Source organism: Hemitrygon akajei, chromosome 5, assembly GCF_048418815.1.
Source record: "Hemitrygon akajei chromosome 5, sHemAka1.3, whole genome shotgun sequence".
Classification (NCBI taxonomy): domain Eukaryota; kingdom Metazoa; phylum Chordata; class Chondrichthyes; order Myliobatiformes; family Dasyatidae; genus Hemitrygon; species Hemitrygon akajei.
The window spans coordinates 5,090,355-5,118,277 of NC_133128.1; the positions used below are offsets into that span (position 1 = coordinate 5,090,355).

The window sequence follows — 27,923 nt, forward strand, 5'->3', positions numbered from 1 at the left end:
ACTAAAATATCACTGAAATATTAAATACACAACAGATTTTTCATGCACAACTGTCACACACGAACAATGTTGATTCCTCTTAACCAGGTTCATTCCAAATGCTGGTGGCTCCTGTCCCTCAGAATTCTGTCCAGTGACCTCCCCAAACTGATGCCAGGTTGAATGACCTCTCATTCTCCGGTTTGTCCTTGCTACTCTCTTGACAAAGGGACAATATTACAGGGGGAAATAGCTTGTGGCCAAGCTTTTAGGGTTGCTGCTGTTTGATTTGGTAAGGACTTTGTAATTGAAGTGAGCAAGCAGTATCGATGAGAACAGTGAGGCGATAAATTCTGGGAATATTTACCTATATTTTGCAAAGTTGTGCAATGAATTTGCAGTTAAATTGAGCTGCTGTGTCGCACCAAATTTTACCTCTGGAGAAACTGCTTCATTGATGCCTCAACTCGATGACCATCAGTGACCAGGACAGTGAGTGCACTATCCTTCAAAATTTATCCTGATGGTTTAACTCTTGAAGTTGTGGAGTTAGAGAATGTGCCAACCGGTGCTTTTGCCAAACTTGTCAAAGTCCACCAAGCTACCGATCAGCCGTCATCTCCAAGTGCAACAGGCTTAAAAAAGGTGCTCTTTTCCTCAAGGTTGGGTGTTGAATACTGTAGGACGTAGGATTGGGTGAGAGAAGGCTTTGTGGGGAACTTCTTCCAGAGAGAAGGTGCTGAGGATGTGGAAAAAGTTGCCTTTGACAGTAACCATAATTCGAAAAAGGTGATCACAGGACTGAAGGTGTTATATTTGAATGTGTGAGTATATAGAATAAGGTAGATGATCTTGTAGCACTGTTGTAGATGACGTTGTAGGCTGAAAGAAGATTATAACTGGGAGCTTAATGTCCAAGGATACACGTTGTGTCGAAAAGTCAGGTAGGAAGGCAGGAGGGGCAGCATTGCTCTGATGGTAAAAAATGAAATCAGACATTAGAAAGAGGTGACGTAGGGTTGCAAGGTGTTGAATCATTGTAAATAGAGCTAAGGAACTGCAAGGGTAAAAAAGTCCTGATGAGAGTTGTTTGCAGACCCCCAAACAGTAGTAAGGGGGTCCTGCAAATTACAGTGGGAGATGGAAAATGCATGTCAAAAGGGCAATGTTACATTAGCCATGGGGGACTTCAATATGCAGGTAGATTGGGAAAATCAGGTTGGTGCTGAATTCCAGGATGGGGAATTTCTAGAGTGCCTACAGATAGCTTTTTAGAGCAGCTTGTGTTTGAGTCCACTAGGCAGTCAGCTGTTCCGAATTGGTTGTTGTGCAATGAACCAAAATTAATTAATTAATTGATCCAAAGGGTTTCTACAGTTATATTAATAACAAAAGGATAGTGAGGGATACAATTGGCCCCTTAGAGAATCAGAGTGGACAGCTATGTGTGGAGCCAAAAGAGATGGGGGAGATTTTGAACGATTTCTTTTCTTCAGTATTCACTAAGGAGAAGGATATTGAATTGTGTAAGGTAAGGGAAACAAGTAGGGAAGTTATGGAAACTATGACGATTAAAGAGGAGGAAGTACTGGCGCTTTTAAGGAATATAAAAGTGGATAAATCTCTGGGTCCTGACAGGATATTCCCTAGGACCTCGAGGCAGATTAGTGTAGAAATAGCAAGGGCTCTAACAGAAATATTTCAAATGTCATTAGAAATGGGGATGGTGCTGGAGGATTGGCGTATTGCTCATGTGGTTCCATTGTTTAAAAAGGGTTCTAAGAGTAAACCTAGCAATTATAGGCCTGTCAGTTTGATGACAGTAGTGGGTAAATTAATGGAAAGTATTCTTAGAGATGGTATATATAATTATCTGGATAGACAGGGTCTGATTAGGAACAGTCAACTTGGATTTGTGTGTGGAAGGTCATGTTTGACAAATCTTACTGAATTTTTTGAAGAGGTTACGAGGAAAGTTGACGAGGGTAAAGCAGTGGATGTTGTCTATATGGACTTCATCAAGGCCTTTCACAAGGTTCCGCATGGAAGGTTAGTTAGGAAGGTTCAATCATTAGGTATTAATATTAAAGTAGTAAAATAGATTCAACAGTGGCTGGATGGGAGATGCCAGAGAGTAGTGGTGGATAATTGTTTGTCAGGTTGGAGGCCGGTGACTAAAGGTGTGCCTCAGGGATCTGTACTGGGTCCAATGTTGTTTGTTATATACATTAATGATCTGGATGATGGGGTGGTAAATTGGATTAGTAAGTATGCAGATGATCCTAAGATAGGTGGTGTTGTGGATAATGAAGTAAGTTTTCAAAGTTTGCAGAGAGATTTAGGCCAGTTAGAAGAGTGAGCTGAGCGATGGCAGATGGAGTTTAATGCTGATAACTGTGAGGTGCTACAGTTTGGTAGGAATAATCCAAATACGTGTTGGCTCATGGCCTAGTGGGCAAGGCATCAGACTAGTAACCTGAAGGTCACTGGTTCGAGCCTCAGCTGAGGCAGCATGTTTGTGTCCTTGAGCAAGGCACTTAACAACACATTGCTCTGCGACGTCACCGGTGCCAAGCTGCATGGGTCCTAGTGCCCTTCCCTTGGACAACATCGGTGGCGTGGAGGGGGGAAGGCCTGCAGCTTGAACTTAGGATCATCCAGGAGGCAGAGCAATTGACAAATAACACTTTTGAGCAGATAGCACTGTGACCAATAGCACTGTGGTCGGCTCTGAGCCTCAAAAGGGTATGATGAAGTCAGGCAGAGCAATAGTCATATGGGACTCGATAGTTAGGGGGACAGATAGAAGATCCTGCGGCAGCAAAAGAGACACCAGGATAGTGTGTCGCCTCCTGGGTGCTAGGGTCCAGGATGTCTCCGAACTGTTGTAGAATATTCTTGAATGGGAGGTCATGATACATGTTGGTACCAATGACATACGCAGGAGAGGGGTTGAGGTCCCTGCAGTAAGTTTGGGGAGTTAGGAAGGAGGCTGAAGAGCAGGACCGCCGAGGTGGTAATCTCCGGATCACTCCCAGGGCCACGAGCTGGGGAAGGTCAGAACAGGAAGATAGCACAGATGAATGAGTGGCTGAGGAGATGGTGCAGGGGGCACGGTTTCAAGTTCTGGGATCATTGGAACCTTTTCTGGGGAAGGGATGACCTGTACAAGAGGGACGGGTTGCACCTGAACTGGAAGGGAACCTATATCCTGGGACGGAGGTTTGCTTCTGCTGTTGGGGAGGGTTTAAACTAGATTTGCAGAGGTTGGGAACTGAAGTGAAGAGGCAGAGGATGGAGTGGTTGGCACAAAAGTAGAGACAGCTTGTAGGGAGTTTGTGAGGAAGGATAGACAGATGATTGAGCGAAGAAGCACTCAGCCAGATGGTTTGAGATGTGTCTGTTTTAATGCAAGGAGTATTATAAACAAGGTGAATGAACAGAGCGTGGATCAATATGTGCAACTATGACATTGTGGCCATTGACTTGGATGACTCAGGAGCAGGAATGGCTGTTGAGTGTGCCAGGTTTTAGATGTTTCATAAAGAACAGAGAGGGAGGCAAAAGTGGTGGAGACGAGACATTGCTAATCAGGGATAGTATCACAGCTGCAGAAAAGGAGGAAGTCATGGAGGGATTGTCCACTGAGTCTCTGTGGGTGGAAGTTAGGAACTGGAAGGGGGCAATAACTCTATGGGGTGTTTTTTATAAACCTCCCCCAATAAGAACAGGGACATTGAGGAACAGATGGGAAGGTGAATTCTGGAACAGTGCAATAATAATAGAATTGTTGTGATGGGTGATTTTAACTTTTCTAATATTGACTGGCACCTCCCTAGAGCAAGGGGTTTGGATGGGGTGGGGTTTGTTAGGTGTGTTCAGGAAGGTTTCCTGACACAATTTGTAAATAAGCCAACTAGGGGAGAGCTGGTACTTGATCTGGTATTGGGAAATGAACCTGGTCAGGTGTCAGATCTTTCGGTGGGAGAGCATTTTAGAGGTAGTGATCACAACTTTAGCTCCTTTACCATAGCGCTTGAGAGGGAGAGGAGCAGGAAATCATTTAATTGGGGTAGCAGGAAATATGATGCTATTAGGCAGGAACGTGGGAACATAAATTGGGAGCAGATGTTCTCAGAGAAGTGTATGTTCAGAGAACATTGCATGGAGTTCTGCATAGGCATGTACCGTTGAGTAGGGAAAGGCCAGTAAGGTAAAAGAATCATGTGTACAAAAGATGTAAAAAATCTAATTAAGAAGAAAAGAAAAGCTTCTGAAAGGTTCAAGAAACTAGGTACTGTTAGAGCTCTAGAAAATTACAAGGGTGCCAGGAAGTAGCTCAAGAATGAAATTAGGAGAGCTGGAAGGGGCCATGGGAAGTTCCTTGCCGAGCAGGATTAAGGAAAACCCCAAGGCATTCTGCAAGTATGTGAAGAGCAAGAGGATGAGCCGTGTGGGAATAGAACCAATCAGGTGCAATACGGAAACATGTGCATTGGGCCGGAGGAGGTAGCAGAGGTATTTAATGAATACTTTACCTCAGTATTCACCGGTGAAAAGGACCTTGGCATTGTGGGGATGTCTTACAGTGGACTGAAATGTGTACAGACAATAAGAAAGAGGATGTGTTGGAGATTTTGAAAAGTATTGTTAGATAAGTTGCCAGGACCGGATGAGATATATCCCTGGTTAACTGTGGGAAGTGAGGGAGAAGATTGCTGAGCCTCTGGCAATGATCTTTGCATCATCAATAGGGACGGGAGAAGTACCAGAGGATTGGAGGGTTGCAAATGTTGTTCTCTTGTTCAAGAAAGGGAGCAGAGATAGCCCAGGAAATTATAGACCAGTGAGTCTTCCTTCAGTGGTGGACAAGTTGTTGGAGAAGATCCTGAAAGGCAGGATTTATGAGCATTTGGAGAGATGTAGTTTGATTAGGGATAGTCAGCATGGCTTTGTCAAGGGCAGGTCGTGCCTTACGAACCTGATTGAATTCTTTGATGATGTAACAAAACACATTGATGAAGGTAGAGCAGTGGATGTAGTGTATATGGATTTCAGTAAGGCATTTGATAAGGTACCCCATGCAAGGCTCATTCAGAAAGTAATGAGGCATGGGATCCAAGGAGACCTTGTTTTGTGGATCCAGAACTGACTTGCCCACAGAAGGCAAAGGTTGGTTGTAGATGGTTTGTATTCTGCATGGAGGACAGTGACCAGTGGAGTGCCTCAGGGATCTGTCCTGGGACCTCTCCTCTTTGTTATTTCCATAAATGACCTGGATGAGGAAGTGGAGGGATGGGTGAGTAAATTTGCTGATGACACAAAGGTTGGGGGTGTTGTGGATAGTCTGAAGGGTTGTTAGAGGTTACAGTGGGACATTGGTAGAATGCAAAATTGGGCTGAGAAGTGGCAGATGGACTTCAACCCCAATAAGTGTGAAGTGGTTCATTTTGGTAGGTCAAATTTGAAGACTGAATATAAAATTAATGGTAAGACTCTTGGCAGTGTGGAGGATCTGAGAGATCATGGGGTCCATATCCATAGGACACTCAAAGCAGCTGCACAGGTTGACAGTGTTGTTAAGAAGGCATATGGTGTTGGGCTTCATCAACCATGGGACTGAATTCAAGAGCCATGAGGTAGTGTTACAGTTATATAAGACCATAGTTAGATCCCACTTGGAGTACTGTGTTCAGTTCTGGCCACCTCACTACAGGAAGGATGTGGATACTATAGAGAGAGTGCAGAGGAGATTTACAAAGATGTTGCCTGGATTGGGGGGTGTATCTTATGAGAATAGGTTGATTGTACTTGGCCTTTTCTCCTTGGAGTTACAGAGGATGAGAAGTGACCTGATAGAGGTGTAAAGATGGTGAAGCGCATTGATCATGTGGATAGTCGGAGGCTTTTTCCCAGGGCTGGAATGAATAACACGAGAGGGCCTAGTTTTAAGGTGCTTGGAAGTAGGTACAGAAGGGATGTCAGAGGTAAGTTTTTCACACAGAGAGTGGTGGCTGCGTGGTATGCACTGCCAGCGAAGGTGGTGGAGGCGGACACAATAGGGTCTTTTAAGAGACTCTTAGATAGGTACATGGAGCTTAGAAAAATAGAGGGCTATGTGCTAGGGAAATTCTTGGCAGTTTCTGGAGTAACTTATGTCGTCAGCACAACATTGTGGGCCGAGGGCTTGTAAAGTATTGTAGATTTTATGTTCTAAGTAAACTAGCCAATAATATTAAATAGGATACCAGAAGTTTCTTCAGATCCATAAAGTGTAAAAGAGAGACGAGAGTGGATATCGGACCACTGGAAAACAATCCTGGAAGGGGGTAATGGGGACAAAGAAAATGCAGATGATCTGAATAAGCATTTTGCATCAGCCTTCACTGTGGAAGTTCCAGGTATCGAGGGGCTATGAAGTGTGTGAAGTTACTGTAACTAGAGAGAAGGTTCTTGGGAAACTGGAAGGTCTGAATGTAGATAAGTCACTTGGACCAGATTGACCAGGGTTTTGAACAAAGTGGCTGAAGAGTTTGTGGAGGCATTAGTAATAATCTTTCAACAATCACTAGGTTCTGGAATGATTCCAGAAGACTGAAAAATTACAAATGTCACTCCACTCTTCAAGAAGGTGGAGATGCAGAAGAAAGTAACCTATAGGCCAGTTAGTCTCACCTCAGTGGTTGGGAAGATGTTGGAGTTGGTTATTAAGAATGAGGTCTCAGGGTACATGGATAAAATTGTTCATAGTCAGCATGGTTTCTTCAAGGGAAAATCTTGCCTGACAAATCTGTTGGAATTCTTTGAAGAAATAACAAACAGGATAGACAAAGGAGAATCAGTTGATGTCATGTACTTGGGTTTTCAGAAGGCATTTGACAAGGTGGCACACATGAGGCTGGTTAACAAGCTACAAGTCCATAGTATTACAGGGAAGATTCCAGCATGGTTAAAGCAGTGGCTGATTGGCAGCAAACAAAGAGTGTAATAAAGGGAGCCTTTTCTGGTTGGCTACGGTGACTCCTGGTGTTCCACAGGGGTCTGTGTTGGAACCAATTATTTTTATGTTATATGTCAGTGATTTGGATAATCAAATTGATGGCTTTGTTGCAAACTTTGCAGATGATATCAAGATGGGTGGAGTGGGGGGTAGTTTTGAGGTAGTAGAGAGGCTACAGAAAGACTTAGATTAGGAGAATGGACAAAGAAATGGCAGATGGAATAACAGTGGTGTTAAGTGTATGGGTTATGCACTTTGGTAGAAGAAATGAAAAGGTTGATTATTTTCCAAATGGAGAGAAATACAAAAAACTGAGGTGTAAAGGGACCTGGGAGTCCTTGTGCAGGATTCCCTAAAAGTTAATTTACAGACTGAGTCTGTGGTGAGGAAGGCAAATGTGATGCTAACATTCATTTCAAGCAGACCAGAATAAAAAAGCAATGATGTAATTTTAAAACTTAATAAAACACTAGTGAGGCCTCACTTGTAGTACTGTGAGCAGGTTTGGGCCCCTTATCTTAGAAAGGATGTGCTGAAACTGGAGAGGGTTCAAAGGAAGTTCATGAAAATGATTCCAGGATTAAACAGCTTGACATATAAAGAGTGTTTGATAGTTCTGGGCCTGTACTCTCGAGAATTCAGAGGAATGAGGGGTGACTTTTATTCAAACCTGTCGAATGGTGAAAGGCCTTGATAGAGTGGATGTGGAGAGGATATTTCCTACGATAGGAGTGTCTAGTATCAGAATAGAGGGGTGTCTTTTTAGAACGGAGATGAGGATAAATTTCTTTAGCCAGATGGTGGTGAATCTGTGGAATTCTTTGCCACAGACAGCTGTGGAGGCCAAGTCTTTATGTATATTTAAGGCAGAGGGTGATAGGTTTTTGATTGGTCAGGGCATGAAGGGACATGAGGAGAAGGCAAGAGATTGGGGCTGAGAGGAAAATTGGATTATCTATGATGAAATGGCAGAGCAGACTCAGTGGGCCAAATGGCCTCATTCTGCTCCTATGTCTGATGGTCTTGTAACACAAGTTCCCAAGTGGACAACATAGTTCTATAGCTTTTACCAATTTATACCTTCACTGCCTTTTGTACACATTTAACAAGTCACCTCTCATCCTCCTGTAAAGGGGGTTTCTTCTTTTTCTTTGTTACTGTGTATGTAATCAAAATGGCGTCTTTGTTTTGTTAAAAGTAGGAATGCTTCTTTGTTATGATAAGTGCTGGAAGTTTGTTTGGGTTGAAATTACTGATATTGTGAATTGTATTTGTTTGTTAACCAATTGGGATTAATGTTATTCTTTCTTGTGGGTCTGTAAACTGATTGTTGGCAGGCATTTTGGGCAGTCGGCGCGAGGGTGTGAGAGAGAGAGGACGCGATGCTGGAAGCTGGGCGATGGAACGGACCCCGAGCGGGGGTCCGAGGCCCAAGGTTTTTGGTGAGGAGAGGAGACGAAGACAGATTTGTGTGGAGCGTCTGGTCGACCACCGTGGTTGGTCCCAGGTGGCGGGTCGAGGAGTTCGGAGGGGATCGAATGGTGGCCAGAAGACTTCAGTAATTGAGCTCCAACGGTTGTGCACGAAGTGGTTTGGACTTTGATAAGTTTAGCGCCTTTTCTTTATTTTTTTTCCTTCATATATACTGTATTATTAATCACTTAGTTATAGTAACCTTTATAAATTGTACTCATTTAATCGCATAAGGTGTACTGTCTGTTTTTGGGCGAGGCGGGGACATCACACAGCATCCACACCAGCTGATTACCCAGTTTGGCGGGGCCGAAAGCTGCTCCCCCTAGACGAGAACGAGCTGAGCGAGCCTGAGGCGACCCAGGGGGTTACACACCTTCACTCCAAAGAGAAGATTCTGAGCTCACTCAATCTATTCTCTATTGTGTAACAAAAATTAACTTCACTCTTGATGGTATGAGACATATGCTGGTGATGTTAAACCTGATTTCAATTCTGATTCTTTAATCCAGCTCCTGGTCTTCACGTGTGACTTAGCTACTAAGCCCAGCAGAACCATTTCTTGTGACAGGAGAAGAGGCAAAGGCAGATTACTGGCGCTTTAAAATCAGTCACTTCGGGCAGATATAGCTCACTAGCTGTTGTTGGCAGCTCATTTAGAAGGAAAACTCTGATCTCAAACCTCCTCTGCCTTGCAGCTGTACTCACTCATGGGGAAGGCTTCAGGAGTAAACCCTGAGGGAAAAATCTGGATCTGGAGTCCCTAAGGCACCTACATTGAGTTCAACACTGACTGGCAATTTCTGCGATGGGGCTGGTGCCAAACTGTATTGGTCTCTGCCTGGTTTAGATTCTCCGCTGCATGGTGAGGTGGAGCCTGCTACATTGGCAACAGCTTGATCTCCATTTCATACTGCCCAGGCTTGCATTTCATGTAGACAGATGGGGCACAACATCCATAGTTGATCTCGACCAATAGAGGCCTCCGATTCTGCTTCTGAAATTCCAATTCCAATTCCCATCAGATCTTGTCTTACCCCCTCTTCCTTCATAATATCTTTAACCCTCTCCATACTCTCAGTGCTGATACAGTGTCTTTACCTCAAGCACCGACCATCTTCCCTCTCACAGACACTGCCCAACCCGCTGAGATCCTGTCTTTGGGCTCATTTCCGGCCCTCCAGGGCCAGATTCTCCATATTCCCCCAGGAATCACTTTGAAGCAAGCTTTGGTAAGCTTCGTTCAATCCGATGAGTACGCAGAGAGAGCCGGAGGTACTCAGCTGCACTTTGGGATGGAATAACAGTCAATGTTCCATCAAGACCCTTCATCAGGACTGGAAAGGAAGGGGGAAGACTCCAAACTAAGAAGGTGGGGAGAGGGAAAGGAGCACATCTAGAAGGTGTTAGGTGAAGCCAGGTGGGTGGAGGAAGGGGATATGAAGTGAGAAGCTGGGGGGTGGTAGATGGAAAAGCTAAAGGCCTGAAGCAGAAGGAAGCTGATAGGAAAGGAGAGTCGGCCATGGAAGGAGAGTCGGCCATGGAAGGAGAGTCGGCCATGGAAGGAGGTGATAGGCAGGTGAGAAGAGCTAAGAGGCCAGAGTGGGAAAATGAAGAAGACTGAAGAGGGAGGGGGAATAAATCACCAGAGGGAGACAGTGATGTTCATGCCATCAAGTTGGAGGCTACCTAGGTGAAATACGCGTTGTTGCTCCTCCACCCTGAGAGTGGCAGAAGAGAAGGCCATTGACTGACATGTTGGAACGGGAATGGGGATAGGAATCCTGGATGGAATGAAGGTGCTTGATAAACCTGTCTCCACACCTATGTTGGTATCATTCAGTCCGACTAAAATGGTTTCTCTTTTCTTTGTTCCAGAATCTAATTTTGGATCAGAGATGAAAAGAGGTGGTTGTATACTAAGCGGACAGCGCTGTAGTGTAATTAACAACACGATGAAGACTCTGTTTCTTCTCTCTGCCTTGCTCACAGTCGTAAGTCCGCGAACCTATGAGAAATGTGAGCTGGCCCGTGAGTTAAGAAGCCGTGACCTGGATGGATATCGAGGCTACAGGCTGGAAGACTGTAAGTCTCATCTTCCCTTACTGACGGGTCCATAACCTGGTCTCTAACCTTGCCACTGATTCCTTTACACCTCAGTGAGTCTGCAGTACTGTGATTGCGGTCTTCGCAGTAGGTCCAGTTGTCACGTTCAAGTTTACTGTCATTGGACTGTAGATATAGCAACCAAATCAAACACCGTTCCTACACTGTCCACCTGCAAAACATATATCACACACGGCACATAAATAAGTTAATCAAATATAATTCAAAATGCATGTGAATTGCACAGGCACACAGCTCATTGTACGAGTCTCTCTGCCATTCCCACTCTGTCAGTCCTAGTCCTGATGCCCCTGTACCTCCTTCCCGATGGTGGTGGGTCAAAGAGACTGTGGGATGGGTGGTAAATCCTCAACAATGCTTCAGGTCCTTCGTCTGAAACACTCCCAGTAAATGTCAGAAATAGCAGGGAAGGAGACCCCGGTGATCCTCTCGTGGGATTTCACTATTGGGTTGCAGATTGTGATCAACTGAGTCCATTCTAGATGGGGAGAAAGGGAAAGAATGAAATCCAAGGGTACATAAAAATGAGTATCAGAAGCAGGCCCAGGCACGGTTCCAGACACCAGAGAGTGCTGAGTCTGGAATCCAGAGCAGCAAACAATCTGCTGGAGGAACTCAGCAGGCCGAGCAGCATCTGTGGGAAGGGAGGAAATTCTCGATGTTTCAACTCAAAACATGGATAGGATCTGTCTCAGAATGCTGAGATTCAAGATGCTCAACTTCTGGTTGGAGTTGGTGATCAGCCTTACTGCTTGGGGAACGTTACAGTTTTTGAGTCTGGTGGTCCTGGAGTGGATGCTATGTGGCCTCCTCCCTGATGGGGGTGGGACAAACAGTCCATAAACAGGGTGGGTGGGGTCTTTTATAATGCTACTAGCCCTTTGCCAGCACCTCTCTGGATAAATGCAGAAATCTGCAGAGAATGAAGTATATGTAGATGACGTGTGCAGAAGTGATGTTTAATTGGGCATTTGATTACTAATTTACTTGTTTTAGCTCATTATTGGGAGTAAAAGGGACTGTTTCTGAGCTGTACTGGACTAAATATGCCCTATGTCTTCATCACAGACAGGAAATGTCAAACTGGAGGGCATAGAACAGTGGCCATGGTTTAAGGTTGAAAGGTGAACTGTTTAAGGGGAATATGAGTTGTAGCTTCTTTAAACAGGGGGTGCGTTAGAGTGTTGAACATGCTGCCAGAGCAAGTGGTGGATGTGGGGTCGATTTGAACATTTAAGAGAAATTTGAACAGGTACGCGGATGGGAGGATACAGAGGGGTGAGGTCTGGGTGCAAGTCGAGGGGACAAAGCAGGATATAAGTTTAGCTTGGACTAGATGGGCTGTAGGTCCTGTTTCAGTGCTGTTGTGTTCAATGACACAATGATTGGTTAACTCTCATCTAAAGATTTGAATGAAATGTCTGTTATTGTCGGAACAAGAAGAGCAGTGCATATTGGCTCAACTGATGACAGACACTTCCTACTCCCTGTTTCCAGTTCCTTCGTACAATTAGTCATTAACACACATAATAAAATATCCCCACTTCCAAGTATGGCATCCTCTTGCAGCTGCCACTGGGCAGAAGGAACAAAAGCCTGAAGTCCCCCACCATCAGGTGAAGGAACAGAAATGTCCCTTCAACTATTTGGGTCTTGAAACAACCGTCACGATCCTAATCACTCCCTAATTACAGAAACACTGTGACCACTCTGAACTACCCATCACAACCCTAATCACCATCTCAGTACAGAAACACCGTGACCACTCTGAACCAACAGTCACAACCCTAATCACCATCTCAGTACAGAAACCCCGTGACCACTCTGAACCAACCGTCACAACTCTAATCACCATCTCAGTACAGAATCACCGTGACCACTCTGAACCAACAGTCACTAACCTAATCACCATCGCAGTACAGAAACACCGTGACCACTCTGAACCAACTGTCACAACCCTAATCACCGTCTCAGTACAGAAACACCATGACCACTCTGAACCAACAATCACAAACCAAATCACCATCTCAGTACAGAAACACCGTGACATCTCTGAACCAACCGTCACAACCCTAATCACCATCTCAATACAGAAACACTGTGACCACTCTGAACCAACTGTCACAACCCTAATCACCATCTCAGTACAGGAACACCGTGACCACTCTGAACGAACTGTCACAACCCTAATCACCATCTCAGTACAGAAACACTGTGACAACTCTGAACCAACAGTCACAATAGTAATCACCATCTCAGTACAGAAACACCGTCACCACTCTGAACAATCAGTCACAAACCTAATCACCATCTCAGTACAGAAACACCGTCACCACTCTGAACCAACCATCACAAACTAATCACCATCTCAGTACAGAAACACTGTGACCACTCTGAACCAAACGTCACAACCCTAATCACCATCTCAGTACAGAAACACAGTGACCACTCTGAACCAACCGTCAGAACCCTAATCACCATCTCAGTACAGAAACAGTGTGACCACTCTGAACCAACAGTCACAATAGTAATCACCATCTCAGTACAGAAACACCGTCACCACTCTGAACCAACCATCACAAACTAATCACCATCTCAGTACAGAAACACTGTGACCACTCTGAACCAAACGTCACAACCCTAATCACCATCTCAGTACAGAAACACCGTGACCATTCTGAACCAACAGTCACAACCCTAATCACCATCTCAGTACAGAAACACAGTGACCACTCTGAACCAACCGTCAGAACCCTAATCACCATCTCAGTACAGAAACACCGTGACCACTCTGAACCAACAGTCACAACCCTAATCACCATCACAGTACAGAAACACCGTGACCACTCTGAACCAACAGTCACAACCCTAATCTCCATCTCAGTACAGAAACACCGTAACCACTCTGAACTGTCACAACCCTAATCACCATCTCAGTACAGAAACACCGTGACCACTCTGAACATACGGTCACAACCCTAATCACCATCTCAGTACAGAAACACCGTGATCACTCTGAACCAACCATCACAACCCTAATCACCATCTCAGTACAGAAACACCGTGACCACTCTGAACCAACAGTCACAACCCTAATCACCATCTCAGTACAGAAACACTGTGACCACTCTGAACTAACAGTCACTAACCTAATCACAATCTCAGTACAGAAACACCGTGACCACTCTGAACCTACTGTCACAACAATAATCACCATCTCAGTACAGAAACACTGTGATCACTCTGAACCAACCATCACAACCCTAATCACCATCTCAGTACAGAAACACCGTGACCACTCTGAACCAACAGTCACAACCCTAATCACCATCTCAGTACAGAAACACTGTGACCACTCTGAACCAACCACCACAACCCGAATCACCATCTCAGTACAGAAACACTGTGACCACACTGAACTAACAGTCACTAACCTAATCACAATCTCAGTACAGAAACACCGTGACCACTCTGAACCTACTGTCACAACAATAATCACCATCTCAGTACAGAAACACTGTGATCACTCTGAACCAACCATCACAACCCTAATCACCATCTCAGTACAGAAACACCGTGACCACTCTGAACCAACAGTCACAACCCTAATCACCATCTCAGTACAGAAACACTGTGACCACTCTGAACCAACCACCACAACCCGAATCACCATCTCAGTACAGAAACACTGTGACCACTCTGAACTAACAGTCACTAACCTAATCACAATCTCAGTACAGAAACACCGTGACCACTCTGAACCTACTGTCACAACAATAATCACCATCTCAGTACAGAAACACTGTGATCACTCTGAACCAACCATCACAACCCGAATCACCATCTCAGTACAGAAACACCGTGACCACTCTGAACCAACAGTCACAACCCTAATCACCATCTCAGTACAGGAACACCATAACCACTCTGAACCTACGGTCACAACCCTAATCACCATCTCAGTACAGGAACACCGTGACCACTCTGAACCAACAGTCACAACCCTAATCACCATCTCAGTACAGAAACACCATGACCACTCTGAACCAACCGTCAAAACCCTAATCACCATCTCAGTACAGAAGCACCGTGACCACTCTGAACCAACCGTCACAACCCTAATCACCATCTCAGTACAGAAACACCGTGACCACTCTGAACCAACAGTCACAACCCTAATCACCATCTCAGTACAGAAACTCTGTGACCACTCTGAACCAACCACCACAACCCTAATCACCATCTCAGTACAGAAACACCGTGACCACTCTGAACCAACCACCACAACCCTAATCACCATCTCAGTACAGAAACACCGTGACCACTCTGAACCAACAGTCACAACCCTAATCACCATCTCAGTACAGAAACACCGTGACCACTCTGAACCAACCACCACAACCCTAATCACCATCTCAGTAGAGAAACACCGTGACCACTCTGAACCAACCAACACAACCCTAATCACCATCTAAGTACAGGAACACTGTGACCACTCTGAACCAACAGTCACAACCCGAATCACCATCTCAGTACAGAAACACTGTGACAACTCTGAACCAACCACCACAACCCGAATCACCATCTCAGTACAGAAACACCGTGACCACTCTGAACCAACCAACACAACCCTAATCACCATCTAAGTACAGGAACACTGTGACCACTCTGAACCAACAGTCACAACCCGAATCACCATCTCAGTACAGAAACACTGTGACAACTCTGAACCAACCACCACAACCCTAATCACCATCTCAGTACAGAAACACTGTGACAACTCTGAACCAACCACCACAAACCGAATCACCATCTCAGTACAGAAACACCGTGACCACTCTGAACCAACCACCACAACCCGAATCACCATCTCAGTACAGAAACACCGTGACCACTCTGAACCAACAGTCACAAACCTAATCACCATCTCAGTACAGAAACACTGTAACCACTCTGAACCTACGGTCACAACCCTAATCACCATCTCAGTACAGGAACTCCGTGACCACTCTGAACCAACCGTCACAAACCTAATCACCATCTCAGTACAGGAACACCATAACCACTCTGAACCTACGGTCACAAACCTAATCACCATCTCAGTACAGAAACACCGTGACCACTCTGAACCAACAGTCACAACTGTAATCACCATCTCAGTACAGAAACACCATGACCACTCTGAACCAACAGTCACAACCCTAATCACCATCTCAGTACAGAAACTCTGTGACCACTCTGAACCAACCACCACAACCCTAATCACCATCTCAGTACAGAAACACCGTGACCACTCTGAACCAACAGTCACAACCCTAATCACCATCTCAGTACAGAAACACCGTGACCACTCTGAACCAACAGTCACAACCCTAATCACCATCTCAGTACAGAAACACCATGACCACTCTGAACCAACCACCACAACCCTAATCACCATCTCAGTACAGAAACACTGTGACCACTCTGAACCAACCAACACAACCCTAATCACCATCTCAGTACAGAAACACCGTGACCACTCTGAACCAACTGTCACAACCCTAATCACCATCTCAGTACAGAAACACCGTGACCACTCTGAACCTACGGTCACAACCCTAATCACCATCTCAGTAGAGAAAACACCGTGACCACTCTGAATCTACTGTCACAACCCTAATCACCATCTCAGTACAGAAACACCGTGACCACTCTGAACCAACTGTCACAACCCTAATCACCATCTCAGTACAGAAACACCGTGACCACTCTGAACCAACTGTCACAACCCTAATCACCATCTCAGTACAGAAACACCGTGACCACTCTGAACCAACCACCACAACCCTAATCACCATCTCAGTAGAGAAAACACCGTGACCACTCTGAATCTACTGTCACAACCCTAATCACCATCTCAGTACAGAAACACCGTGACCACTCTGAACGATCAGTCACAACCCTAATCACCATCTCAGTACAGGAACACCGTAACTACTCTGAACCTACGGTCACAACCCTAATCACCATCTCAGTACAGGAACACCGTAACCACTCTGAACCTACGGTCACAACCCTAATCACCATCTCAGTACAGAAACACTGTGACCACTCTGAACCTACGGTCACAACCCTAATTACCATCTCAGTACAGAAACACCATGTCCACTCTGAACCAACCATCACAACCCTAATCACCATCTCAGTACAGGAACACCGTAACCACTCTGAACCTACGGTCACAACCCTAATCACCATCTCAGTACAGAAACACCGTGACCACTCTGAACCTACGGTCACAACCCTAATCACCATCTCAGTACAGAAACACCGTGACCACTCTGAACCAACAGTCACAACCCTAATCACAATCTCAGTATAGAAACACCGTGACCACTCTGAACCAACCACCACAACCCTAATCACCATCTCAGTACAGAAACACCGTGACCACTCTGAACCAACCGTCACAACCCTAATCACCATCTCAGTACAGAAACACCGTGACCACTCTGAACCAACTGTCACAACCCTAATCACAATCTCAGTACAGAAACACAGTGACCACTCTGAACCAACCGTCACAACCCTAATCACCATCTCAGTACAGGAACACCATGACCACTCTGAACCAACTGTCACAACCCTAATCACAATCTCAGTACAGAAACACAGTGACCACTCTGAACCAACCGTCACAACCCTAATCACCATCTCAGTGCAGAAACACCTTGACCACTCTGAACGAACTGTCACAACGCTAATCACCATCTCAGTACAGAAACACTGTGACCACTCTGAACGAACTGTCACAACCCTAATCACCATCTCAGTACAGGAACACTGTGACCACTCTGAACCAACCGTCACAACCCTAATCACCATCTCAGTACAGAAACACCGTGACCACTCTGAACGAACTGTCACAACCCTAATCACCATCTCAATACAGAAACACTGTGACCACTCTGAACCAACCGTCACAACCCTAATCACCATCTCAGTACAGAAACACTGTGACCACTCTGAACGAACTGTCACAACCCTAATCACCATCTCAGTACAGAAACACTGTGACCACTCTGAACCAACCGTCACAACCCTAATCACCATCTCAGTACAGAAACACTGTGACCACTCTGAACGAACTGTCACAACCCTAATCACCATCTCAGTACAGAAACACTGTGACCACTCTGAACCAACTGTCACAACCCTAATCACCATCTCAGTACAGAAACACCGTGACCACTCTGAACCAACCGTCACAACCCTAATCACCATCTCAGTACAGAAACACCGTGACCACTCTGAACCAACTGTCATAACCCTAATCACCATCTCAGTACAGAAACACTGTGACCACTCTGAACCAATTGTTCATATGCTGCTGATATGAGTGTATGTGCCAGTGTTGCTGCTGCCAATAGTTTTTCTTTGCATGCACCTACTTTTGTGCTTATGAGGTTGGAACTGTGCCATAGTGGTGAACGTAACACTTTTAGTGCCAGTGACCTGGTTTCAATTCCCACTGCCGTGTGTAAGGAATTTTCGTGTGTTTCCTGTGACTGCATCGGTTTCCTCCCACATTCCAGGGACAAATGCTTTCGTAGGCTAGTTGTTCACATTGGTATAATTCGTCTGCACAGGCTGAAAGGGTTTGTTCCCTCCAAATGAAATAACGTACTCTGTATACCAATAAACTCAATGTTGACTCTGAGTAGTAAACTCAATGTTGCCAGACTTGTAGACTTCTTAAATGCCACTGATCTCTTGTTCTCTGCTTTTATTTTAGGGGTGTGCTTGGTTCAACATGAAAGCAATTACTCTACCTACGTAGTTAATCACAATGGGAATGCGTGGTGGATTGTTTCCACGGATTACGGACTTTTCCAGATAAACAGTAAATGGTGGTGTGACGATGGAAACACTTTACATTCATACAATGGCTGTGGGATACAGTGTACTGGTGAGTAATCTAATGGGTCATTTAATCAAGTGTCAGTTGGTCTTCACTGCTAGGATGCCAGTTATAACCATAGAACAGTAGAACATTACAGCACAGAAACATGCCTTTTAGCCCTTCTTGGCTGTGCCGAACCATTTTTCTGCCTAGTCCCACTGACCTGCACCAGGCCCATATCCCTCCATACCCCTCCCATCCATGTACCTGTCAAAGTTTTTCTTAAATGTTAAAAGTGAGCCCGCATTCACCACTTCATCTGGCAGCTCATTCCACACTCCCACCACTCTCTGCGTGAAGAAGCCCCCCCCCACTGTTCCTTTTAAACTTTCCCCCTTCACCCTTAACCCATATCCTCTGGATTTTTTCTCCCCTAGCCTCAGTGGAAAAAGCCTGTTTGCATTCACTCTATCTATACTCATTATAATTTTATATACCTCTATCAAATCTCCCCTCATTCTTCTACATTCCAGGGAATAAAGTCTTAACCTATTCAACCTTTCTCTGTAACTCAGTTTCTTAAGTCCCGGCAACATCCTTGTAAACCTTCTCTGCACTCTTTCAACCTTATTAATATCCTTCCTGTAATTAGGTGACCAAAACTGCACACAATACTCCAAGTTTGGTCTCACCAATGTCTTATACAACCTCACCATTACATTCCAACTCTTATACTCAATACTTTGATTTATAAAGGCCAATGTACCAAAAGCTCTCTTTACAACCCTATCTACTTGTGACGCCACTTTTAGGGAATTATGTATCTGTACTCCCAGATCCCTCTGTTCTACTGCTCTCCTCAGTGTCCTACCATTTACCTTGTATGTTCTACCTTGGTTTGACTTCCGAAGTGCAATACCTCACACTTGTCCGCATTAAACTCCATCTGCCATTTTTCATCCCATTCCTCCAACTGGTCCAAATCCCTCTGCAAGCTTTGAAAACCTTCCTCACTGTCCACTACACCTCCAATCTTTGTATCATCAGCAAATTTGCTGATCCAATTTGCCACATTATCATCCAGATCATTGATATAGGTGACAAATAACAATGGACCCAGCACTGATCCCTGTGGCACACCACTAGTCACAGTCCTGCAAGTCCCTATCTATGCAAATACTTGCAGATCCTATCTCTTAGTATTCCTTCCAATAATTTACCTACTACCGATGTCAAACTTACTGGCCTATAATTTCCCGGCTTACTTTTTGAGCCTTTTTTAAACAACAGAACTACATGAGCTATCCTCCAATCCTCTGGCACCTGACCCGTGGATATCGACATTTTAAATATTTCTGCCAGGGCCCCTGCAATTTCAACACTAATCTCCTTCAAGGTCTGAGGGAATACCCTGTCGGGTCCTGGGGATTTATCTACTCTGATTTGCCTCAAGACAGCAAGCACCTCCTCCTCTTCAATCTGTATAAGTTCCATGACCTCCCTACTTGTTTGCCTTGTTTCCATAAACTCCATTCCAGTTTCCTTAGTAAATACAGATGCAAAAAACCCATTTAATATCTCTCCCATTTCTTTTGGTTCCATACATAGCCGACCACTCTGACCTTCAAGACGACCAATTTTATCCCTTACTATCCTTTTGCTCTTAACATACCTGTAGAAGCTCTTAGGATTATCCTTCACCCTGACTGCCAAAGCAACCTCATGTCTTCTTTTAGCCCTCCGGATTTCTTTCTTAAGTATTTTCTTACTCTTTTTATACTCCTTAAGCATCTTATTTCCTCCCTGTTGCCTATACATCTTATACATCTCTCTCTTCTTCTTTATCAGAGTTCCAATATCCCTCGAGAACCAAGGTTCCTTATTCTTTTTCATTTTGCCTTTAACCCTGACAGGAACAGACAAACTCTGCACTCTCAAAATTTCTCCTTTGAAGGCCTTCCACTTACCAATCACATCCCTGCCAGAGAACAACCTGTCCCAATCTATGTTTTTTAGATCCTTTCTCATTTCTTCAAATTTGGCCTTTCTCCAATTTAGAACTTCAACCCAAAGACCAGATCTATCTTTATCCATGATCAAGTTGAAACTAACGACGTTATGATCACTGGAACCAACGTGTTCCCCTACACACACTTCCGTCACCTGTCCTAACTCATTTCCTAATAGGAGATCTAATATTGCATCCTCCCTAGTTGGTACATCTATATATTGATTTAGAAAACTTTCCTGAACACATTTCACAAACTCTAACCCATCTAGACCTTTAACAGAATGGGAGTCCCAATCAATCTGTGGAAAATTAAAATCCCCTACAGTCACAACTTTCTGTCTCCTGCAGTTGTCTGTTATCTCTCTGCAGATTTGCTCCTCCAATTCTCGCTGACTATTGGGTGGTCTATAATACAACCCATTAATGTGGTCATACCTTTCCTGTTTCTCAGCTCCACCCATATGGCCTCAGTAGACAAGCCCTCTAATCTGTTCTGCCGAAGGATTGCTGTAATATTTTCCCTGACTAGCAAAGCCACCCCAGCACCCTTCATCCCTCTGCCTCTATCACATCTGAAACATCCAAACCCTGGAACATTGATCTGCCAGTCCTGCCCCTCCTGTAGCCAAGTTTCCATAATGGCTATGATGTCATAATTCCATGTATCAATCCAGGCCCTCAGCTCGTCTGCCTTTCCCACAATACTCCTTGCATTGAAATATACACACCTCAGAAGAGTATTACCACCACACACAACCTTACTATTTGTAACTTTGCATGAACTACTAACATCATTTATTTTTACCCCCATTCCACTATCTACTCTGGCACTCTGGTTCCCATCCTCCTGCAAATCTAGTTTAAACCCTCCCCACTAACACTAGCAAACATTCCTGCAAGTATATTGGTCCACTTGTAGTTCAGGTGTAACCTGTCTCTCTTGTACAGGTCCCACCTGCCCCAGAAGAGGTCCCAATGATCCTGAAATCTGGAACCCTGCCCCCTACACCAGTTCATCTGCCAGAGCATCCTACTCTTACCCTCACTGGCATGTGGCACAGGCAGCAATCCGGAGATTACTACCCTCGAGGTCCTGTTTTTCAACTTCCTACCAAGCTCTCTGTACTCATTCTTCAGGACTTCCTGACTCTTTCTACCTATGTCATTGGTACTGATGTGTACCACGACATCTGGCTGAGCACCTTCCCACCTCAGAATGCTGTGCACGCGATCAGGGACATCCCTGACCCTGCACCCAGGAGGCAACAAACCATCTGGGAGTCTCTGTCACGACCACAGAACCTCCTGTCTGTACTCCTGACTATTGAGTCCCCTATCACTACCACTGTCCTCATCTTTCTCCCTCCCTTCTGCACTGCAGAACCAGACTCAGTGCCAGAGATCCGGCTGCTGCAGCTTGTCCCAGGTAAGCCATCACCCCCCCCAACAGTATCCAAATCGGTATACCTGTTTAGAAGGGGAATGGCCACAGGGGAACCCTGCACTACCTGCCCTTTCCCCTTCCCTCGCCTGACGGTAACCCAATTACCTGTGCCCTGTTTCTTAGGTATAACTACCTCCTGGAAGCTACTATCTATAAACTCCTCATTCTTCCGAATGATCCGGAGGTCATCCAGCTCCTGCTCCAGTTCCCTAACGCAGTCTGTTAGGAGATACAGCTGGATGCACTTCTTGCAGGTATCGTTGTCAAGGACACTGGAGGTCTCCCTGACTTCCCACATCCTGCAAGAGGAGCATTTCAACATCCTGCCTGGCATATTCTCTAGTCTGAACAAAAAAAAGAAAAAAAACAGAAACTCACCGGAACCTACCCTCGCCTCTGCCTGTTTCTCACCGAAGCCTGATTGAGCCAAAGCCGTCCCACTCCGACAGTCCATTCCAACGATGGCCACTGTATAAGGTGGTCTTTCTTTTAAACCTAGGTGCGCTATGTCACGCGCCTGCACAGTCTAGCTTCTTTTCCCCGATCAGTTAAACAAAAGAAAAACGAGCTTCCCTCTGTGATGCTTCAGTCTTTCAATCTCAGCCTCTAGCTTCAATTGAAAATTATTGCTTGCTTTTGGGTTGCAACCTGGAATATTCTCCCTTCGGCCCGATGGGAGTGGGAAGAATATACAAAGGCCTGAAAGCATGGGGTGGTTACTGGAAGTTCGCAAAATGGATGTTGATGCTGTCAGCAACTGATTGGTATGAACAGGACAGAGGAGTGAGATCTCTGGCTCCATAGAGAAGTGACCCATCATTGGCCAATGATAGAAGTGACCCCATCTTTAGCCGATATAGAAGTGACCCATCTTTGGCCAACTATAGGAGTGGCCCATTGTTTTGGTGAGAACAAAGCCCAGCAAGCTGGAGCTGTCAGCATCAGAATAGTCATTTCAATCCTTGTCTTTCTCATTGTAGATTTACTTGACGATGATATCACGGATGATGTTCAGTGTGCAAAACAAGTGGTCAGTGATCCCCAAGGAATGAGAGCCTGGTAGGTTTAATCTGCTCACTGTTTCTATGCTAGAACGTAAGAAGTATAGAAGATTTTGATAATAAACACAAGAGATTCTGCATGTGCTGGAAATTCATACAGCACACACAAAATGCTGAAGGAACTCATCAGGTCAGATAGCATCTATGGAAATGGTTAACAGTCAAGGTGACAAGCCATAACCCTTCATCGGGGTGGAAAGGAAGGGGGAAGGAGACAGAATAAGAAGGTGGGGGTAAGGGAAGGAGGACAAGTGAAAGGTGATCAGAGAAACTGGGTAGGGGGAGGAGCATGGATGAAGTAAGAAGCTGGGAGGTGATAGGTGGAAAAGGCAAAAGGCTGGAGAATAAGGAATCAGATAGGAGAACAGATGGTTGAGAAAGGGAAGGAGGATGGGCACCAGGTGGAAGAGTGAGGCAGGAGAAGAGCAGAGATAAGAGCCCAGAGTGGGGAATAGAAAAGAGGGAAGTGGGAGGGAAAACAATTACCAGGACAATGTTCATGCCATCAGGCTAAAGCAATCCAAAAGAAATGTGAGGTATTGCTCCTCCTCCATGAGAGTCTTTGATGATCTACCTTTCCCATCCTTGAACATATTGTAAAGAAACACCTAGATTGTGTGGACATGGAGAGGATGTTTCCTATTGTGGGGGAGTCTCGGACCAGAGGACACAGCCTCAGAGTAGAGGGACATCTATTTAGAACACAGGTGAAAAGGGATTTCTTTAGCTAGAGACTGGACAATCTGTGGAATTCATTATCATAGATGGCTGTGGAGGTCATCATATCTAAGGTGGAAGTTTATGGGGAGAAGGAGGGAGAATGGGGTTCAGAGGGAAAAATATCAACCTAGATGGAATGGTGGAGCATACTTGATCGCTGAATGGTTCCAAAGTTTTACGGTTCTTTTATTTCTATTTAGAGAACTAGCCCTTCTGGCCCAATAAGCCGCACAGCCCAGCAACCCACCTATTTAATTCTAACCTAAATCACAGGACAATTTACAGTGGCCAATTAACCTACTAATCAGTACGAACTTCTTATAGAGGACATTGCAATTGAACTCTGAACTCTGATGGCCCAAGCTATCACAGCGTTGTGCTAGCCGCTATGTTACCATAGCGCTCAGAACATCATCGGCACGTAGAGCATAGGAGCAGCGAGTTCTATTCACGTAGATCTTTGGAGAAAGGGAAGTCCACCAGTTCACATCGATCACAGAACACAAAACAGTACAGGCCCTTTTGCCCACGATTTTGTGCTGACCTTTTAACCTAGTCCAAAATCAATCTTCCCCCTTCCCTCTGTCACATACCCCGTGATGGGTTAACGAACCGGCAGAAATGGAAAACATATTGGAGTCTGGTATTGCTATAAACTAATCGTGTTTATTAGTAACTAAGCAATATAGTAATATAAATGCAAATATATTGAACAGGTTAGCAATGAGATATCTGTACATAAGTGTGGAATAGGAACAAAACTAGGCTCTTTCAAACCTAGGGGTGAATGGGTACAGTCTTACGATGATGAAGAGAGTTCAGTTCAGTTCGAGGTAGTTAGTTGAGTAACGTTGGAGAGACAGAGGTGAGAGGTGAGCTGATGACGTCGATCTTCCCGTTGTCTTCTGAAATCCCCGTTGTCCTCCGAAATCCTGTGGATGTCACCGACTGTGACCATAACATGTACAACCGTTCTTCAGTGAGGAAATTATCACCCAGGCGAGGGTGGACACACAAATAGTTCCCCACCGGTCGCACCTTTTCACACTGCTAGAGCCACTGATTGATTTCCCTGAATTGATCCTCCAAAAACCCCACCTGCCCATGGGTGCAACAAAGCTCGTTCAGTGTCCAAACTGTGTGTGTGTCTGTGTAACAGCGGACCTGGCTTTTATCTCCGCATGTTGGACACCAGCTGTCCGTCAACCTGCTCTGCCCTCCACTTTCTGCAGGAACTCTACAAGCAGGCAAGTGTCCTTGTGGAAAGGTAAACAACTTGTAGAGAAACCATAACATCAATCTTTAGAGCAGTCTTTGTCTCTCTCTCTCTCTGTAACAACTCAACCAGTGTCCAAAAGCCAGTCTCATTCTCCCAACATTTTAAAGTGATTGTCCACAGATAATATGAACCCTAGGGGTACGTAACACTTCCTACATACCCCTCCATTTTTCTATCATCCATGTGCCTATCTAAATGTTCCTGATGTATTTGCCTCTACCACCACCCCTGACAGCACGTTCCACACACCCACACTCTCATGTAAAACTCTTAACTCTGAAATCTCCCCCAATACTTTCCTCAAGCACTGAAAAGTTATGCCCTCTCATGTTAGCCATTTCACACTGCAAAAAAGCAACTGCATAATTCATACACTAGGTGAGACCACAGTTGGAGTAGGGTGTACTGTTCTGGTCGCCCTGCTGCAGGAAAGCCATTGTCAAGCTGGAGAGAGTGCAGAAGAGATTTACAAGGCTCCTGCTTGGGAGAAGCTAAAGTCAGATGTATCAGAGTTAGAGTGGAGTAAAGGGAATTACAGAGGCATGAGAGAGGAGCTGGCCGAAGATGATTGGAAGGGAATACTATCAGGAATGATGGCAGGAGCTCCTGGGGGGAGTTTGGAAGGAGCAGGGTAAATACATCCCAAAGAAGGAAGGTATTTTATAGGTAAGGCAACCGTGGCTGACAAGGGTAAGAGAGGTCATATATATCAAAAATTAGTGGGAAGTTAGAGGATCGAGAAGCTTTTAAAAACTTACAGAAGACAATTAAAAGCCAGAAGGTGAGAAAAGATGAAATATAAAGGTAAGCTAGCCAATAATATCAAAGAGGATAACAAACGTTTGTCAGATATATAAGGAGTAAAAGAGAAGTGAGAGTGGATATCCAACTGCTGAAAAATAACCCTGGAGAGGTCATAATGGGAGACAAAGGAATGGTGGCAGAACTTACTAAATTTTTGCGTCAGTCTTCACTGTGGAAGGCACAAGCAGTGTGTCAGAAATCTCAGACTGTCAGAAGTCAGTGTTGCTGTTATTACTGTGGAGAAGGTGCTTAGGAAACTGAAAGATCTGAAGGTAGATTTGTCACCTGGACCAGATGGTGTACACCCCAGGGTTCTGAAAGAGGTGGCTGAAAAGATTGTGGAGGCATTAGTACTGATCCTTCAAGAGTCACTAGAGTGCATATGTCACTCTACTCTTTAAGGAGTGAGGGAGGCAGAAGAAAGGAAATTATAGGCAGTTAGCCTGACTTCAGTGGTTGGGAAGATGTTGGAGTCCATTATTAAGGATGAGGTTTCAGGATACTTCAAAGTTCAACGTAAATTTATTATCAAAGTACATATGTGTCACCATACACAACCCTGAGCTTAATTTTCTTGTGGACATACACAGTAAATCTATAGAATAACCACAACAGAATCAATGAAAGACTACACCAGTCTGGGCATTCAACCAGTGTGCAAAAGACAACAAACAGAGCAAATACAAAAATTAAAAAAATGATAATAATTAATAAATAGGCAATAAATATTGAGGACATGAGATGAAAAGTCCTTGAAAGTGAGTCCATAGGTTGTAAAAACAGTTCAGTGTTGGGGTGAGTGAAGTTATTCCCTCTGGTTCAATGCCTGATGGGTGAGAGGTAGGAACTGTGGTGCCTAGTGCTGTGCATCCTGAGGCTCCTGTACCTTCCCCCTGATGGCAGCAGTGAGAAGAGAGCACATGATAAAGTAGGCCAAAGTCAGGATGATCTCCCTAATGGGAAATCCTGTCTGACAAATTTGTTGGAATTCTTTGATGAACTAACAGACAGGATAGACAAAGGTGAGTCAGTGGATGTTGTTTACTTGGATTTTCAAAAGGCCTTTGACAAGACTCTGCACCTGAGGCTGCTTAATAAGATAAGAGCCCCTGGCATTATGGGAAAGATACCAGAATGGATGGATGATTGGCTGACGGGCAGAAGGCAGATTCAGAATAAAGGGAGCTTATTCTTTTGGCTCCCGGTTGCTCAACAGGGGTCAGTGTTGAGACTACTTCCTTTCACATTATATGTCATCGATTTGGATGATAGAATTGATGGCTTTGTGTCAAGTTTCAGACGTACGTAGTGTGGTAAACTATGGATACCTGTCTGGACATGCCCCTCTGCTGACTGCTCCTGTGACTCCTCCCACAGACCCCTCTATAAAGGTGATTGGAGGCACTACTCCTCCCTCAGTCTCCGAGATGTCGTGCTCCCTTTTTGCTGCTAATAAAAACCTATCGTTCACTTCCCGTCTCCGAGAGTTATTGATGGTGCATCACATAGATAGGTGGAAGGGCAGGTAGTGTTGGACGATAAGGCCGTGGCAGGAACTGAGCCTGGCTTACTGGCACTGGAAAGCAACTCGCTAACCACTATGCTGTGTGTTGTCCCTTTTTGCTGCAGCCCTCCCCTGGTCTCTGACAATCTTGCTCTGTTTCAGGTATGGCTGGAGGAATGGATGCCACAGAAATCTCAGCAATTTCCTGTCAGAGTGCTATCTGTAACAAGACATGAAACCCACTCACTGGAGCTGCGTTCTGCAATCAACCTGAGATTCTGCTAATGACCTCGTATTACTGAAAGCCCAGTGAACGAGCGAAACATTCACCATTTCCTGCGCCATAGATTGGTGTCATTTAGTACTTTCCTAACAACTTGATTGAGGTGTGATTGGAGCTTATTTTTGTATGTTTAAAGTTCAAACCAAATTTATTATCAATGTGCATACGTCACTATACACAGCCCTGAGGTTCATCTTCTTGTGGGCATTCACAGTAAATACAAAGAAGCAGAATAGAATCAATGAAAGACGTACATAACAATATGGACAACCAATCTGTAAAAGATATTAAACTGTCCAAATACAAAAATAAATAAATAAATAAATAAATAAATAAGCAATAGATATTGAGAA

The 27,923-nt window shown here is 44.7% G+C and overlaps 1 protein-coding gene across 3 annotated transcripts; it reads left to right on the forward strand.

Annotated features, from left to right (window-relative positions):
• Positions 1–316: 316 nt before the first annotated feature.
• On the forward strand, positions 317–27,923 carry LOC140727456 (lysozyme C-1-like). Of its 3 annotated transcripts, none has more exons than XM_073044762.1 (6): positions 324–471; positions 8,317–8,585; positions 10,331–10,537; positions 18,357–18,530; positions 22,900–22,978; positions 27,450–27,923. In XM_073044762.1, the coding sequence occupies exons 3-6, from the start codon at positions 10,351–10,353 to the stop codon at positions 27,511–27,513; spliced, it is 504 nt and encodes a 167-aa protein (XP_072900863.1). In that variant the 5' UTR covers positions 324–471; positions 8,317–8,585; positions 10,331–10,350; the 3' UTR covers positions 27,514–27,923. The 3 variants fall into 3 exon arrangements, with proteins under 3 accessions (XP_072900861.1, XP_072900863.1, XP_072900862.1); XM_073044761.1 differs by lacking the exon at positions 324–471 and adding an exon at positions 481–624; XM_073044760.1 differs by lacking the exon at positions 8,317–8,585 and having other exon boundaries at positions 317–471.

Bases quoted from the DNA above. Each gene is read 5' to 3' on its own strand.
- LOC140727456 (XM_073044760.1), top strand. From the start codon at position 450: ATGACCATCAGTGACCAGGACA. The intron at 472-10,330 runs GTGAGTGCACTA...TCTTTGTTCCAG, and splicing joins GACCATCAGTGACCAGGACA to AATCTAATTTTGGATCAGAG. The intron at 18,531-22,899 runs GTGAGTAATCTA...TTCTCATTGTAG, and splicing joins CTGTGGGATACAGTGTACTG to ATTTACTTGACGATGATATC.